Below are 15,174 nucleotides of genomic sequence, written 5' to 3' on the forward strand. Positions count from 1 at the left end.
CGCGTCTCCGCTCCTCCACCTGCAGCTGCTGGGTGACCTTGGGCCAGTCACACTTCTCTCAGCCTCACTCACCTCACAGAGTGTTTGTTGTGGGGGAGGAAGGGAAAGGAGAATGTTAGCCGCTTTGAGACTCCTTAAAGGGAGTGAAAGGCAGGATATCAAATCCAAACTCTTCTTCTCTTCTAGATGGCGTGGTGGAATGTCACTGCTCATGTGTGGTCCATGAAAGCTTATGCCATAATAAATGTTAGGCTTTAACGTGCCACATGACTCTCTCGTTGTATGTATGTAGATTAGATAGATAGATAGTGTCACTGGATTGATTAATCAGGGCACACTATTTTAGTCAATTGAAAATTCATTGCTTCTGTTTTTTTATAGCAATGAATTTTAACTGATTCATTGATCTAATGCTGCAGCTTGAGTTCTGCTCTGCATCTCTGCATCTCTGTATTATACCTGAGTGATGGCAATGGTAAAACCTTCAATGGTAAATCAGAGATGGGAAGGACTCTTCTTCTTCTTTGGCAATCACTTGTAGCCGAGTAAGATGGTCTTCCATAAACACGGCTTTAACAAAGTCCGTAAGTGACTGTGGAGGCCAATTCTGGAGCCACACGTCCTTCCACAGTGGGGACATTGGTTTCCGGGCAGGAGTTGATCCCGATGTGGATTTGCCAAGCGTGCCTTCCTCTTAGCACATTTCTCCCTTGTGTCCTGAGTTCGAGTGTCTTCAAGGCCCTTGACACCTTTGGTAAAGGCTGTTCTCACACTGGAGCGCTTGCAGGCCAGTGTTTACCAGTTGTCAGTGTTTATACTACATTTTTTAAAGATTTGCCTTGAGACAGTCTTTAAACCTCTTTTGTTGAGCACCAGCATTATGCTTTCCATTTTTAAGTTCGGAATAGAGTATTTGCTTTGGAAGACGATCAACAGGCATCCGCACAACATGACCAGTCCAGCAAAGTTGATGTTGAAGAATCATTGCTTCAACACTGGTGATCTTTGCTTCTTCCAGTACAGTGGTACCTCAGGTTAAGAACTTAATTCGTTCCGGAGGTCCGTTCTTAATCTGAAACTGTTCTTAACCTGAGGTACTACTTTAGTTAATTGGGCCTCCCACTGCTGCCGTCCCGCCACCGTGCGATTTCTGTTCTTATCCTGAAGCAAAGTTATTAACCCGAGGTACTGTTTCTAGGTTAGCAGAGTCTGTAACCTGTAGCATCTGTAACCTGAAGTGTCTGTAACCCGAGGTACCACTGAACACTGATATTAGTTTGCCTGTCTTCCCAAGTGATGTGTAAAAATATTCAGAGACACCGTTGATGGAATCTTTTGAGGAGTTCAAGATGGTGTTTATAAGTGGTCCATGTTTCACAAGCATATAGTAAGGTTGGTAGTACAATAGCTTTGTAAACAAGCATTTTGGTTTCCCTGCGAATGTCCCGGTTCTCAAACACTCTGCACTTCAATCTGGAGAAAGCCGCACATGTTGGTAATAACAAGGTTGTGCGCTGCACATATCATCAAAAGGACTCTAACCCAGGTGGGACTGTCACTCTCATCAGCCCCAGCCAGCATAACTAATGGTCAGGGGTCAGGGGAGCTCATCCAGCAACAACTGAAGGGCCAAAGGTTCCCCATTAATGTACCACCAACTGAGAGCCAGTGTGGTGTAGTTATTAGGATGTTGGACTAGGACCTGGGAGAGACCAGGGTTCCAATCGCCACTCAGCCAGCATGCTTGCTGGCTCAGTCACTTCTCTCAGTTTAAACTACTTTGTAGAGTTGCTGGGAGGGTAAAATGGGAGAGCTCCTAGAAGGAAAGATGGGATATAAGAACATGTTTGTTTAGAGAACCCTATGAAGACACATCAAATGTGTGGATATGTATGTGTGTGTTTATTTATTGCCGATTTTATCTTTTGAATGTTTTAAACAGGTTTTTTCACTGATTAATTTTATTGTTTTGTTCTCTTTGTAAACTGCTTTGAGTTTTGTTTCTGTTTTTTTACAATCAAGCACTGTATAAATTTTGTGAAATAAATAAAAACAATAAGCAAAACATAATGAAATAAATAGAAGCTCCTTGGCTTGTTGATCACCCCTTTCTTCCAAGTCACTTACAAAGAGGTGTCTCGTGAGTCAGCCACACTCAGAGCGCATCCAATGAAATGAATGGTCCGGAACAATGCATGTCCGCTAATTTCGGCGGGTCTACTCTGAGCGCAACGGAGTCGGATGCAACACAAAATATTCTATTCCCAGCAGCAGCCCCGCACTTTGGCACAGCCCGCCGCAAAGCTTGTTCCCGGAGCCTGGATACACCGCCTTAGCGGCTCAATGGGAGAGAGCCCGAGCGCGCCGGCCCGGCAGCTCCTCTTCTCTTACCGACCAGCAGGTGACGCGCTCCCTCCGCCGCCGGCTGGGAGGGACCTGCTGCCGAGAGGGCTGGGCGGGCGATGGTGGGAAGGAAGGAGCTGGGGCGGCGCAGGCGCCGTAGGACCGTTCGGGGCTTCCTCCCTCTCTCTCTCTGTGCAGCCAGGCCCTGCGAGGCTCCCGGCGGCGGCGGCGGCGGCGGAGCTGGGGCGCTCTAACGAGAGCAAGCGGCGGTGGGACGCGAAGGACCAGCGCCTTCCTCGCCGGGGGCCTCGGGCGCCGCTCCTCCCCTCGCAGCCGCCGCGCCGCTTCCGAGGCTGCAGCGACGCGCCTGGAACTCCGGCGGCGCCAACGTTCCAAAGGGAGCCGGCGGCGTTCGAAATCGGAACGTTCGCGGCGGCGGCGGCGCTACATTGTTTCCCCGCCCCCGCCCCGGGTCCCGCCGCTGCTGCCCGGGCGCCCCTCCCGCCCTGCGCCTTCCTCCTGCTGCATCTCTGGATCTCCGCCCGCCCCCCCCCCCGCTGCTGGGACCCCTCCGGCCCTCGGAGCTGCCTTCTCCGCCGGCCCTGGGGCCCCGAGTCCCCGGGGGGCTCTCCCGCTGCATGGACTAACCCCACAGCGGCTCGCCGAGGCAACACGGAGCCTGGAGAGAGGTGAGCAGCGCGGATTCCTTGCCGCCCCACGCTGCGTTGTGGGGGTCTAAAGGTTCGTGCCCCCCGCTTCCTCGCAGGCCGCCTGGAGAGGGGCGCCGTGCCCATCCTTCCTCACGCCTTTTTTCTGGCGCTTTGTAGGCGGGTGGGAACTCGGGGGATATTCCACCCAAGTGACTAGTCCCTGGGGAAGAGCCGTGGCGGGGGGGGGGGGGAGCGCATCACACCCACCAAAGCGCTCTTTCCCACGTAAGGCTTCCGAAAAGAAGCCGAGGGGAAGTGGCTGGCAGGCCATCCGTCCGTCCGATCAGCCTCCCCCAGCCGCCCCAGGGTGCGAGGAGGCGGCGGCGGGGCGTGCTCCTGCCTCGCGTCGCTGCCTCCGGGAGAGTCGCTCTGCCTTCGGCTTGGACGAGGCCTGCCACTTCCCTTCGGCCCCGTTGCTGCTTCCCTTTCTCTGGGTGCAAGACCCGTCGGGGTCTCGCGGGTGGGCGAGATCCGTCGGGCTGCTGAGGTGCAGAAATGTCTTTTGCTCTGCATCCTCCCTGTGTGTGTGCCTTGAATGTTGATGTCCGGCTTCGTGATGACCTGATGCAGGACCAGCGGCGGAGGGATATTTTCAGATCACACCTTAGAAAGTGGCCTGGTCTTCCTGGAGGGACGTCAGCGGTGTAGAAGGCGAGAATCAGTGCCATGGGGAAAGCCCGTCTTTTGGATGGTTTAGCCCTCCCCTCTTTCCTAGAATAAATGAAATTTCCCTTCAGTGGTTCTTGGTAACTGACATGGTTTAAGGGAACATTTCCTGGAGCCCAAGACGATACACAGAAACAATGGGGGCCCATAAGCAGCAGCAGCAGCAGCAGTAAAACATAATTAAATAGATGCTTCCTGGAATTCTGATCACCCATTTCCTCCCTGCCACTTATTGTAATGACCCCTTGGTTACCCCTCCCTTTTCTCCCCACATCTGGCAGACCCTTCCCTGCATGCCCCATGGTGTTGCTTGTGCAGAGCTCCCTCTTAACTTCCCTGTTAAGTTTTCTTCTGAGGTGTGTGTGGCAGCAGAAATGCCTCTTGTGGGGTTCTTTTGGCGCCTCACAGAGCCGGAGCCTGCACGGGTGTGAAGAAGGGCTGGCGGCTTGGAGATCCACGTTGCCTTTGTATGGCTGCCGTCCATCCCCACGGACAGTGGTGCTACAGTCCTCCCCAGCTGGGCCTTTGCAGACGCACATTGTCACCATCAGTGAGTCATATTGTGTGTGGAGTGGCTTGTCCGGCCAGCGGGGAGGGATCTGTGCTTCCGCCCTCACAACAGCCATTGTCACACCAGCAGGCCTGGGGGCAGGCGGGGGCACAGTGCAGCAAAGCTCAAACCCCCCCCCCCTTGCCAATAGGCATTTGATGGGATAAGGGGTTTAAAAGGCTCAGGGACAGGTGGGTGGGAGCTTATTGTTACTGCAGCTAATTTAAAGGTCTGGCAACAGCTGATTAAAGCTGCCCCTGTGAGGGCTCAGTGGTGCTGGGCGCTCAGGATTAGTGGCATGCTGCTGAGGGCAGAGAGCGGCTTCTTCATGCATGTTTGCATACATACATGTTTTCCAGGCAGGAGTTGTTTTTGTCTGGAGATTGAGAAAGGTGCATAGAAATTAAAGGAAGGGCAAAGATCTGGTCCCCACTAGCTCTGCATTGCTGGAGGTAGGAGGCCAGGTTAGATTCTTCCTGTTTTTCAGATGCCCTGAGCATCAGGAAGTACTACTTACTTACTCCATTGCACTTTAAATAATGCACAGCCCTTTATGACTATCGCCTGCAAGTTGTTCTCTGCTATTCCTGTTCAAAATGGGGGTGTAGAATTTCCATAAATCCTAATGCCCCCCTGGGAAAAGCCTGTTTCTTGCCACCCTGGAGGATGAAGGGAGCAATAGAGATTTTAGGAAGAACTGAAATATGTGTAAGGCTTTCCTAAACAAGCCTTAGCAGCTTTTACCTGTTTAACTACATATAATTCATCATTTGTGGTTTTAGTTTATGAAAGTGTACTCTGTGGTGTGTGTATGACATTTTCAGAGCACAAAAGTAAGTTTACTCAGAAATAATGCTCGTTCTGTTCAGTGGCACTTTCTTCCAGGTAAATGCATGTTGGATTGTGGGCTGAAAAGTTTATTTCTTTGCTATTTTTCTATATTGCCCTTCCTCCTACAGAATCTCAGGGCAGTGTCCAAGAAACCGTAACACACATATATATAATCAAGTGGGGCTCAAAACAATTCAACCATCAAACAATACAGCAGGGGATTAAAATCCAAAGTCAGCCCTTAGTCAGCGCTTTAAATACCTGCATGGAGAGATCCATGTGTGTGTTTTGTTTCCAGAATAATCATAGAAGTGTAGAGAAGGGAGGGACCTCATGGAGAACAGAGTCCAACCCCCTGCAATGCAGGAACAAAGGTTTTCTTGCACAAAGTTGAATCCTACTGTTAGGTTTTTATTTTTACTTACCGGTAATTCCTCTAACAAACCCTGCGTTGTTCTCTCACCCTTTCAGTTTAGCCTGGCAGCTCCCCTGTGAGATTGGTTGGGCATGATTGACACAGGGTCATCCATACTCAGGTTTATGGCTGAGTAGGGAGTTGAACCTGGACTTCCCAAATCATAGCTCAGGGCTCTAACCATTAGCCCTTGCTGGTTGAAATCTCTGTGCGCTTGGGAAGCTCCTGGAATAATTGTGGGCCAGTTACATTTTCTCAGCTTAGCCTACCTTACAGGGTTGTTGTGAGTGTGTATGTGAAAAGGAAGAATTATGGGGCTCTTGGGGGGTGAATGCATAAAGGCAAGAAAAGTGAAAGTGCAGCGGATTTGTGCTGCACGTGGCCTCATAGCTCTTAGGCTTCGGCAGAAGGCAGCTAACTTTTGAGAGAGCAAAGTCAAGAACACTCCGTGGCTCGGATCTGTTGGGTTTTGCCTTGCGAGTCTCTGCCGTGTACCGTATTTTCGTTTTCAAGTCTGTTTGCCAAAGGCTTGTCTTGCCTCATTCAAATGGATATAGATTAGAGAGGGAGTGACTGAAATATTGGATATCTGTTTCAGATTAATGCAGTCTGTGCCAAGCTGGTGTCCTCCATGGCTGTGTAGTCGACAACATCTGGAGGGCACCAGGTTGGCAAAGGCTGGATTAAGTAATTTAAAGAGGAAAGTTTCTCCATTCCTCCCAACACTAGAACTCTCGTACATCCTGTGAAGTTGAATGTTGAAAGATTCAGGACAGAGAGAAGAAAGTACAGTGGTACCTCGGGTTAAGTACTTAATTCGTTCCAGAGGTCTGTACTTAACCTGAAACTGTGCTTAACCTGAAGCACCACTTTAGCTAATGGGGCCTCTCTGCTGCTGCCGCGCCGCTGGAGCACGATTTCTGCTCTCATCCTGAAGCAAAGTTCTTAACCTGAAGCACTTTTTCTGGGTTAGTGGAGGCTGTAACCTGAAGCATATGTAACCTGAGGTACCACTGTACTTCTTCATGCAGTACCTACGGTACCACGTACATATAGGACCACCTCTCCTGGTATGCCCCGTGGAGGACCTTAAGGTCCACAAATAACAACACTTTGGAGGTCCCAGGTCTCAAGGTGGTTAGATTGGTTTCAACTAGGGCCAGGGCCTTTTCAGCACTGGCCCCGACGTGGTGGAACGCTCTGTCACAAGAGACCAGGGCCCTGCGGGACTTGGCATCTTTCCGCAGGGCCTGCAAGACGGAGCTGGCCTTTGGTTTGGACTCGGTCTGACCCTTATGTTTCCCTCCCCTTATGGTCTTGATTTATCAGCTACTTTAAAATGAGGCTGCATTTTAAATTGCATTTTAACCTGTATTTTAAATTGGTTCCCCCCTCTTTCCCCCCTGTTACGTTTTTACTGTGATTTTGTTGGTGTTAGCTGCCCTGAGCCTGGGGAGGGCAGGATATAAATAAAATTTATTATTATTATTATTATGCATAATTAAACTGTGGAACTCACTCCTGCAGGAGGCAATGATAGCTACCAACCTAGATGGCTTTAAAAGAGAAATAAATTCATGGAGGAAGAGAAGGCTATCAGTGGCTTCTAGCCTTAACGGCTTATTTTCTGCCTCCATGGTCAAGAGGGAACAAAGCTTTCGCATAACCGTTGCTGGAAGCCAAGGAGGAGAGAGGTTTGCTCTTGTGGTTGAATCCTGCTTTTGAGTTTCTCATTAGGGCATCTGGTTGGCCCCTGTGAGAAGAGGATGCTGGACTAGATGGGCCATTGGCCTGATCCTGCAGACTCTTCTTATGTTCTTAATAGCTTCTGGGCTGGAACCACCTTCACCTGCAACCATAATCCGATGTGGATTCACACAAAGCCACATAAGACACCTGTGTGCACTTCTGGGTTACGGAAGTACTAGCTGTACTTTTCAGTGGCAGCATCGTCTCCACAATATTATGTAGGCATTATTGTTTTGACATTTTGCAAGACGTTAGTCACCACGCGGTGTTTGAGGAGCCTTCTTTTGCAGGTCCCCGAATCTGAATAAAAATGTGATGCTCAACAGATTAAGAGGAAGTCACTTGAAAATTATTCAGGGGGAAAACAAGTTGAGTGATCTAGTATTATTTGGATTGTAACTTTAAAATGTTTTAGTTACAAGGAACAAATTGTTAATTTATTGAATTTGTTAGTCGCTTGTTACACAAAACACCTTAAAAGAATTTGGAACCTTTTAAAATATTCTATATGATATGTAAGATATTTTATATTATAACACATATCTGCAAAACATGTACCATTCATTAAAAATACATAAAGCAACTCCCAATAACATCAGCAGCAAGCGCTGGAAATCCTTGCTCTGACGAGATGTTTGTTGGATGCTGCCCCTTGTAATTAAAATGGGGGGGGGAATGTGGCCCTCCAGATGTTATTGGACTCCAACTGCCATCATCCCTGATCATTGACCAGGCTGGCTGGGACTGGTGGGAGTTGGAGACAGATTTCCTGGCTCTGATTTAAAAGAAATAAGGTTCATTGTGCAGTTTGTGCCCAGCTTTGAATGCAATAAACAGTATCTGAGTACAGCACAACGTGGCATTTCATCCCACCTAGATTTGACAGTCCCCTCCTAGGAGAAGAACTGGCTGGCTCAGTTGTTGCTTGCACCTTGCATTCATTTTAGCAGGCATTTGAGTTCTGGTTGACAGCTCTATAGGATCATATATAGCATGCCAAGTCACACCATCTAGCTCAGTACTGTCTTACACTGACCAGCAGTGGCTGTCCAGTGTTTCAGATAGGGGTCTCTCCTGGCCCCACGGGAGAATCAGAGGGTGGACTCAGATCTTTGGTATTCAAAGCAGATGCACCACTGAACCTCGTCCCTTTCCATATCTATTGATCTATAGATTGTTGATCTGCTGATGTGTTCTCTCTTTTTTTGGTAAAAAAACCCTGCTTCCTGTTTCTCATGTGGTCTAATATGAATACTATTTTCATAATTTTAAACAGTTTGCATTTAGTTGTGTTAGCTGTGTTAGCAGCTCTTAATATATAAAAATTAAATATTTTGAAATATGTAAGTAAATATATGCATAAAAATAAACAACTAAACATCAAAATCCTAAAATATCTAAAGAAAAATAGGAATGATAAATCAACCAAATGATTTCTAAATTTCCCCCCAACATTATCCTAAAACAATTCTTTCAGTATCATGGCAAACAGCTAGACATCTGTCCACTGTTGAAGGCAGAGTGCTGGTCCAGATGGGTTGCTGTTCTGATAGTGTGAGGAAATTTGTTAGGTTTGTTCTGCCAGGTGGTGTCATCACATTATTTTGGGTGCCTCTACCCTCCCCCCACTGCCAGCATGCATACCCATGAAATTACCATGTAATTTTATTGTGCGTAAGTTTATTAAAATTCCTGGTTTTATTTTTATTTTGGCTAATATTTTTGCATCAACTTTTTTAAAAAAATGCTTGTTCATCTTGGTTTATTTTAATTGACATTTTAGATTGTCAAGCTGCTTGGAGGTGTTCTGTTGAGTCTGTACTGTAGTATATGCATGTCTGTTAAGATGTTAAACTTGAATGAGGATAGGGATTGTCTGTCTGTCTGTCTGTCTGTCTATCTGTCTATCATCTATCTATCACTGGCCTGTATCAGTCCTTACATTGCACACCCCAACTGAACCAGGTTGTGTGCAGTCTATTTCCTCAATTAGCCATCTTTACTTTGTGTGCAGTACTTCCTTGTCCAGCAATGAGATCATAGGGCACTTTGCTGTGGCCTGAGATGTTCTCTCTCTCTGGAAACCAGGGAAATCTGCAACCCTCCAGGTGCTGCTGGATTCCTGAATCCCATCAGCTCCTGCTCGTGTGCACAACCGTCAAGGATGTTGGGAGTTGTAGTCCAGCAACATTTGGAGGTTCCCCATTCCTGATGGAAGCTGAGCCTCCTGGTAAGGTAAAGGTAAAGGGACCCCTGACCATTAGGTTCAGTCGTGACCAACTCTGGGGTTGCAGCGCTCATCTCGCTTTATTGGCCGAGGGAGCCGGCATACAGCTTCCAGGTCATGTGGCCAGCATGACTAAGCTGCTTCTGGCAAACCAGAGCAGCGCACGGAAACACCGTTTACCTTCCCGCCGGAGCGGTACCTATTTATCTACTTGCACTTTGATGTGCTTTTGAACTGCTAGGTTGGCAGGAGCAGAGACCGAGCAACGGGAGCTCACCCCGTCGTAGGGATTCGAACCGCCGACCTTCTGATCGGCAAGCCCTAGACTCTGTGGTTTAGACCACAGCGCCACCCGCGTCCCTCCTGGTAGTGCTCCTTAAATGATGTTCATGTGACTGTTTTGTGACGTCGTGACCCTTGCCTAGCTAAGAGTTCATTGGTGCTTGCCCACCTCCCGTTAGGGATAGCTGCCCCCATGTTATTCCTGAGATGAAGCCAGTGTCCATATGATTTGCTGGTGCTGTGAGTGAGTGCTGCAGTTACTCTCCATGTAATCAAGACTCGATAAAGCACATTGCTAGTAGCAAATGCAAGCCAGGCTGTCTGCAACTAAGCAACCCCAGAGCAATTTCTGTTAAAACAGCACTTTGGTGCTTCACACTTGTGGTGTTTGTTTTGTGCTGTTGGTGGGAAGCCTTTTTGTTTGTGCCCTGCTGAGTTAGTGGAAGAGACGAGCTTTGTTCTTCTGTTTGGATTGCTAGCCGCCAAATTAATAGAGGCCATTGCACCCTGTTCTCTACTGGGAGCAGGCTAATTGTTCTGGCTGGCGGGGGTGGCCAAATCCTGGCTTAGAAGCCTATGTGACAAGGCTTAAATGCGCCAACGACCATAATTTCCACGGCAGTTATTTCCCATTTTATTCCTTCTTCCATCTCATTTTGACAGTGGCATGCAGAGGGTCCCCGATTCAGTCCCCAATAGCATCTTCAGGTAGGACTGGGAGAGAACCTGCTCTGAGCTCCTGAGGAGCAACTGGCAGTCTGTGTAGACAAAACTGAGCTAGGTGGACCAATGGCCTATCCATAACTGGTTGAGTCTGCAGTAGTGGTGTCCTCCATGATCTCTACTGCTCATGTCTCCCTTGTCAAGATGATGGAGTTGTGATGAGTCCCCAAGGTAAGATGGGGACGTTTAGCCTAGAGACAAGAAGACAGAGAGGAGATCTGTTGCCTCTATCAAATGTCTGAAGGGCTGTTACATGGAAGAGGGAGCAAAGTTGTTTTCTGCTGCTCTAGGGGGAATTAATGGATTCAAATTACAGGGAAGGAGTTTCTGACTCCACCTTGGGAAGCACTTTCTGAGGGTAAGAGCTGTTTAACAGTGGAATGAACTTCCTTGGAGGGTGATGGACTCGCCTTTGTTGGAGGTTTCTAAGCAGGAGTCAGGTGGCATCTGTCAGGGCTGCTGTGATCCCTACATTGCAGGGGGTTGGGCTAGGACCCCTGAGTTCCTTTCAACTCCACAACTCTTAAGATTCTATGAGATTTCTCCCCACCCCCTGCAAATCTCTCAGGAGACTTCTGGTGCCCACACCATGCCCGTGAAGGTTGTCAGGCTTGCCTTACAGGGAGACAAGGGAAGCTGTGGAGGAGGCAGATAGATGGTCTCACTTGCCTGCTAAGAAGAGGGCCAGGGGGAGCCAGGAGGATTTTTGAGCTTCTCAGGGGCTGAATGAATGAATGAATGAAAATATCCCATGGGCCAAAAGTGGCCAGAGAGCTGTAATTTCCCTGCTTCACTGTGATGCTCAGGAACACTTTTTGTTTTTCTTTTTTATAAAAAAAGAAATTAGTTTTTCAACATATCATTTTCAACAATAATTAAACATACTTTTACATCTTATACAATTTTTTGACTTCTATCAATCACATCTGAAAATTTTCCAGTCTATGTACTTAATTTACATTTCTTATTTTCACTATTACATTTAAATCTCATAACTAATATCTTTCTCGTCTTTGCAATATTTCATATATTTCTCCTTACAAAACATCTTGTAGTCCTACTAGCGTAATTTGTTGATTACAGTTGCTCTTCAAATAATTTATATATTTCTTCCAATCTTCTGTAAATCTCTGGTCCCGCAGGTTTTGAATCCTGCCTGTCATTTTATCCAATTCTGCGTAGTCAGTTAATTTTGTCTGCCACTCTTCTTTCGTTGGTATTTCTTCTTGCTTCCATTTCTGAGCCAACAATACTCTAGCCGCTGTTGTTGCATATAAAAACAATAGGACCACTTTTTGGAGGTACTTTAAATCAGGGCTGTCACATGGTCAAATAAACCTTAGGCAACTGATCAGTTAAAAGATTCATAAATGTACATAAGATGAGAACAACACTACTGAAAAGTGAAAGCACCCCATATACCAGGAATATGGGGCCATCTAGATGTTGATGGGCCACAGTTTCCATCACCCCTGACTATTTCAGTGGCTGGGACTGATGAAAGTTGTAGTCCCACAATACTTGGAGGGTGGCAGGTTCCCCATCCCTGCTGTATATGAATAGCAAACTCTTCTCTAAGCATGGGTCCTTATGTGGCCCAATTGGAACCAATTTGGAGAAGTTACCTCCAGGCCTGGGGGAACTTCAGGGTTTGCAAAAGTACCAATGAGAGAGAAAGAGAGAAACGCCTAAGTTTGGGGGTAAAACCACCCAATGAGACTTGAGCATGCTCAGCAGCTGCAGAATACTGACCCAATGGTGATGGGAGAAATAACAGAAAACTGGGGAGGAATAGAATGAAATGGGGCATCCTGAAAGACAGCATGGCTGGCTGGACTTCTGAACTAGAGAATTCCACGCTGCAACATTGTGTTGCCGTTTCCGCTTGTGCTTTATTAGTTTCTAGATGATGCAGACATATGTTGCGGTGGGACACCATCTTGGAAGAGGCATTGCCAAACCAGTAACAGTTATTTCAAAGAAAGAAAGAAAGAAAGAAAGAAAGAAAGAAAGAAAGCATTGCCATGCATAAGTGTGTGTGTGTGTGTGTGTGTGTGTGTGTGTGAGAGAGAGAGAGAGAGAGAGAGAGAGAGAGAGAGAGAGAGGTAGGTAGGTTCTGGTGTGGTGCCCATCACCCACAGTTACTGTAAATTCATGCAATATTTTTTAAAATCTGCAGTTTAATCAGGACACTTTTAAAAAGTTGTTTGCAGCCTTCTAGCTGATCGGTGTTGCTGATTAGCCAATGAATCATTGCAGCCCTAAATGACGCTGGGTTTATCACTGAGAGAAAAGCAGCAGGGAGTTGGAGAATTTACGGCAGCGGCAGCAGGGGGCATTTAACAAGGGTGTACCCAAAAGTAAACTGTTTAGTGAAGTGGTGGCCTTGTAGCACCTTCACAGATTTGGGCATTGAATGCTGTATCTATTGGAAAGAGTGCGAAGGCACGCAGGGTGGTTCTGCAGAATCTGTTCAGGAGCATTCTGTTCACGCCTGGATTTGCCTGTTAAATATCTATCCTGCAAGCCTCCACAAGTGCTTCCAGGTTTCAAAAGGAAGAGTCGATGAGAGACAGAGCGCTGTCTGAGACGCAGGAGAGTTTTTGCCACTCGGAAATGGCCAAGCTGGGCTAGGCAGGCAAGTTGCTTCATTTAACTATGATTCCTGCATTGCAAGCGTTGGACTATCACCCTTTCAGTTCCTCCCAGCTGTACAATTCTATGATTCCATGTTCCTAACAAGATAAACAGCAGAAAATGCATGGCCAATAAAGTTAAAAACAAAACAAAAAGGGAGCATAAATACACTTTCAGCGTGACCTAAAGTAACTTCCTGATATTTTGTACTCCCAGCTTCCATCATGCTTGGCCATTGGTCATGCTGTCTGGAGCTGATGGAAGTTGGGGGTCCAACATTTGTTTTTGTTTTATAATATTTTTACTAAATTTTCAACAAAAAATAAACAACAACAAACATAGAAAATTAGACACGACAACGATATCAAAACCATAAAATGGGATTCTTTGAATCTCATGACTTCCTCCCTCCGTTCTTTAAATTCCCTTTTCAACTGCATGTCATTTCTACTCCAAATTATTTTTTCTACCTCAAATTTCCTATATTAATTCTAAAATTACAAGTGTTCTTAAAGTCCTGCCAGTGTATTAATCTGTTAAAAATACTTTTGCAAATACATAATAAATATTTCCCATTCTTATCATCTTGATTTCTGAGCTTTCCAGTTAGTTTCACCATTTCAGCATAGTCCATTAACTTGATTTGTCAATCTTCTTTGGTCAGGACTGCTTCCTCTTTCCATCTTTGGGCTAACAGCATCTGGGTGGCCGTCGTAGCATACATAAACAATTTATTCTGGTCTTTGGGAATCTCCGCTCCTACAATACCTAATAAAAAGGCTTCTGTTTTTTAAACAAAGGTTACTTTAAGCATTTTTTTCCATTTCATTATGGGGGTCCAACATTTGAAGGGCCCCTGGCTATGGAAGCCTGGCCTAAAGGGTATGGAAAAGCCTGGGTGAATGAGCGGTTCTTTGCCTGGCATCAGAAAGAGAACCACGTGGGAACAAGGAGAGACTTCTGGAGGACAGTTAAAGGCCCTGGCCTCAGAAGATGGGGTGCATTGCATGGCTGTTCCAGTTACCAGGATGTGCTGTGATAGGGGAAACGTTGCTCCTTCCTGTGGGTGGGTGTGTTCTGTTGGTTTATTTATGAGAGCATTTCTAAACCACCAGCTCATTAAGAAAAAGTCTCATGGTGGTGTATGTTGTTGTTGTTTAGTTGTTTAGTCGTGCTCGACTCTTTGTGACCCCAAGGACCAGAGCACGCCAGGCACTCCTGTCTTCCACTGCCTCCTGCAGTTTGGTCAAATTCATGCTGGTAGTTTTGAGAACATTGTCCAGCCATCCTGTCCTCTGTTGTCCCTTCTCCTTGTGCCCACCATCTTTCTCAACATCAGGGTCTTTTCCAGGGAGTCTTCTCTTCTCATGAGGTGGCCAAAGTATTGGAGCCTCAGCTTCATGATCTGTCCTTCCAGTGAGCACTCAGGGCTGATTTCCTTCAGAATGGATAGGTTTGATCTTCTTGCAGTCCATGGGACTCTCAAGAGTCTCCTCCAGCACCATAATTCAAAAGCATCAATTCTTCGGCAATCAGCCTTCTTTATGGTCCAGCTCTCACTTCCATACATCACTACTGGGAAAACCATAGCTTTAACTATATGGACCTTTGTTGGCAAGGTGTTTAGCACAATAATTAAATTATAAAATCCTAAAATACAGAACAGATGACCAGTGCTGATCAAATTAATTCCCTTGGCAATTTTCAGCAGGTCAGAACTGCAGCTTGCACCCATGAACATGGGATACAGCCGTCTAGGAATACAGTTTTCCACATGCTGTGTCCGTAAGTGCCTCCCCTCTCCTCCCTCTCCCTCTCTGCAGGAGGAAGATCATGTGGTTAAGTCCTGGGAGAATATATCAAAGTTCTTAGTCTGCTTTCTAGACTGGAAGTAATTTTTCTGAGAAGAAAAGGGCTGTAGCTCAATGGCAGAGCAGCTGCTTTGGATGCTGAAGGTCCCGGGTTCAACCCAGACTAACCCAGGTCCATTAATTTGTATGGGTCCACTCTGAGTAAAACTTGCTGGGATAAAACCCCATCT

The 15,174-nt window shown here is 46.7% G+C and overlaps 1 protein-coding gene across 4 annotated transcripts in view; it reads left to right on the plus strand.

Annotated features, from left to right (window-relative positions):
• Positions 1-2,575: 2,575 nt before the first annotated feature.
• CSK (C-terminal Src kinase) overlaps positions 2,576-15,174 on the plus strand; it is a 67,752-nt gene continuing 55,153 nt past the window's right edge. The window contains exon 1 of one of the 4 annotated variants that reach the window (XM_081876313.1): positions 2,576-3,032. Coding sequence is in view for 1 of the 4 variants with exons in the window: in XM_081876309.1 (XP_081732435.1) it covers positions 4,189-4,269 (81 nt within the window). In the remaining 3 variants the exon portion in view is untranslated. The other 3 variants (XM_081876307.1, XM_081876309.1, XM_081876314.1) reach the window with 3 other exon arrangements.

The sequence above is a fragment of the Podarcis erhardii genome (assembly GCF_964252035.2).
Source record: "Podarcis erhardii genome assembly, chromosome: 9".
Lineage (NCBI taxonomy): Eukaryota > Metazoa > Chordata > Lepidosauria > Squamata > Lacertidae > Podarcis > Podarcis erhardii.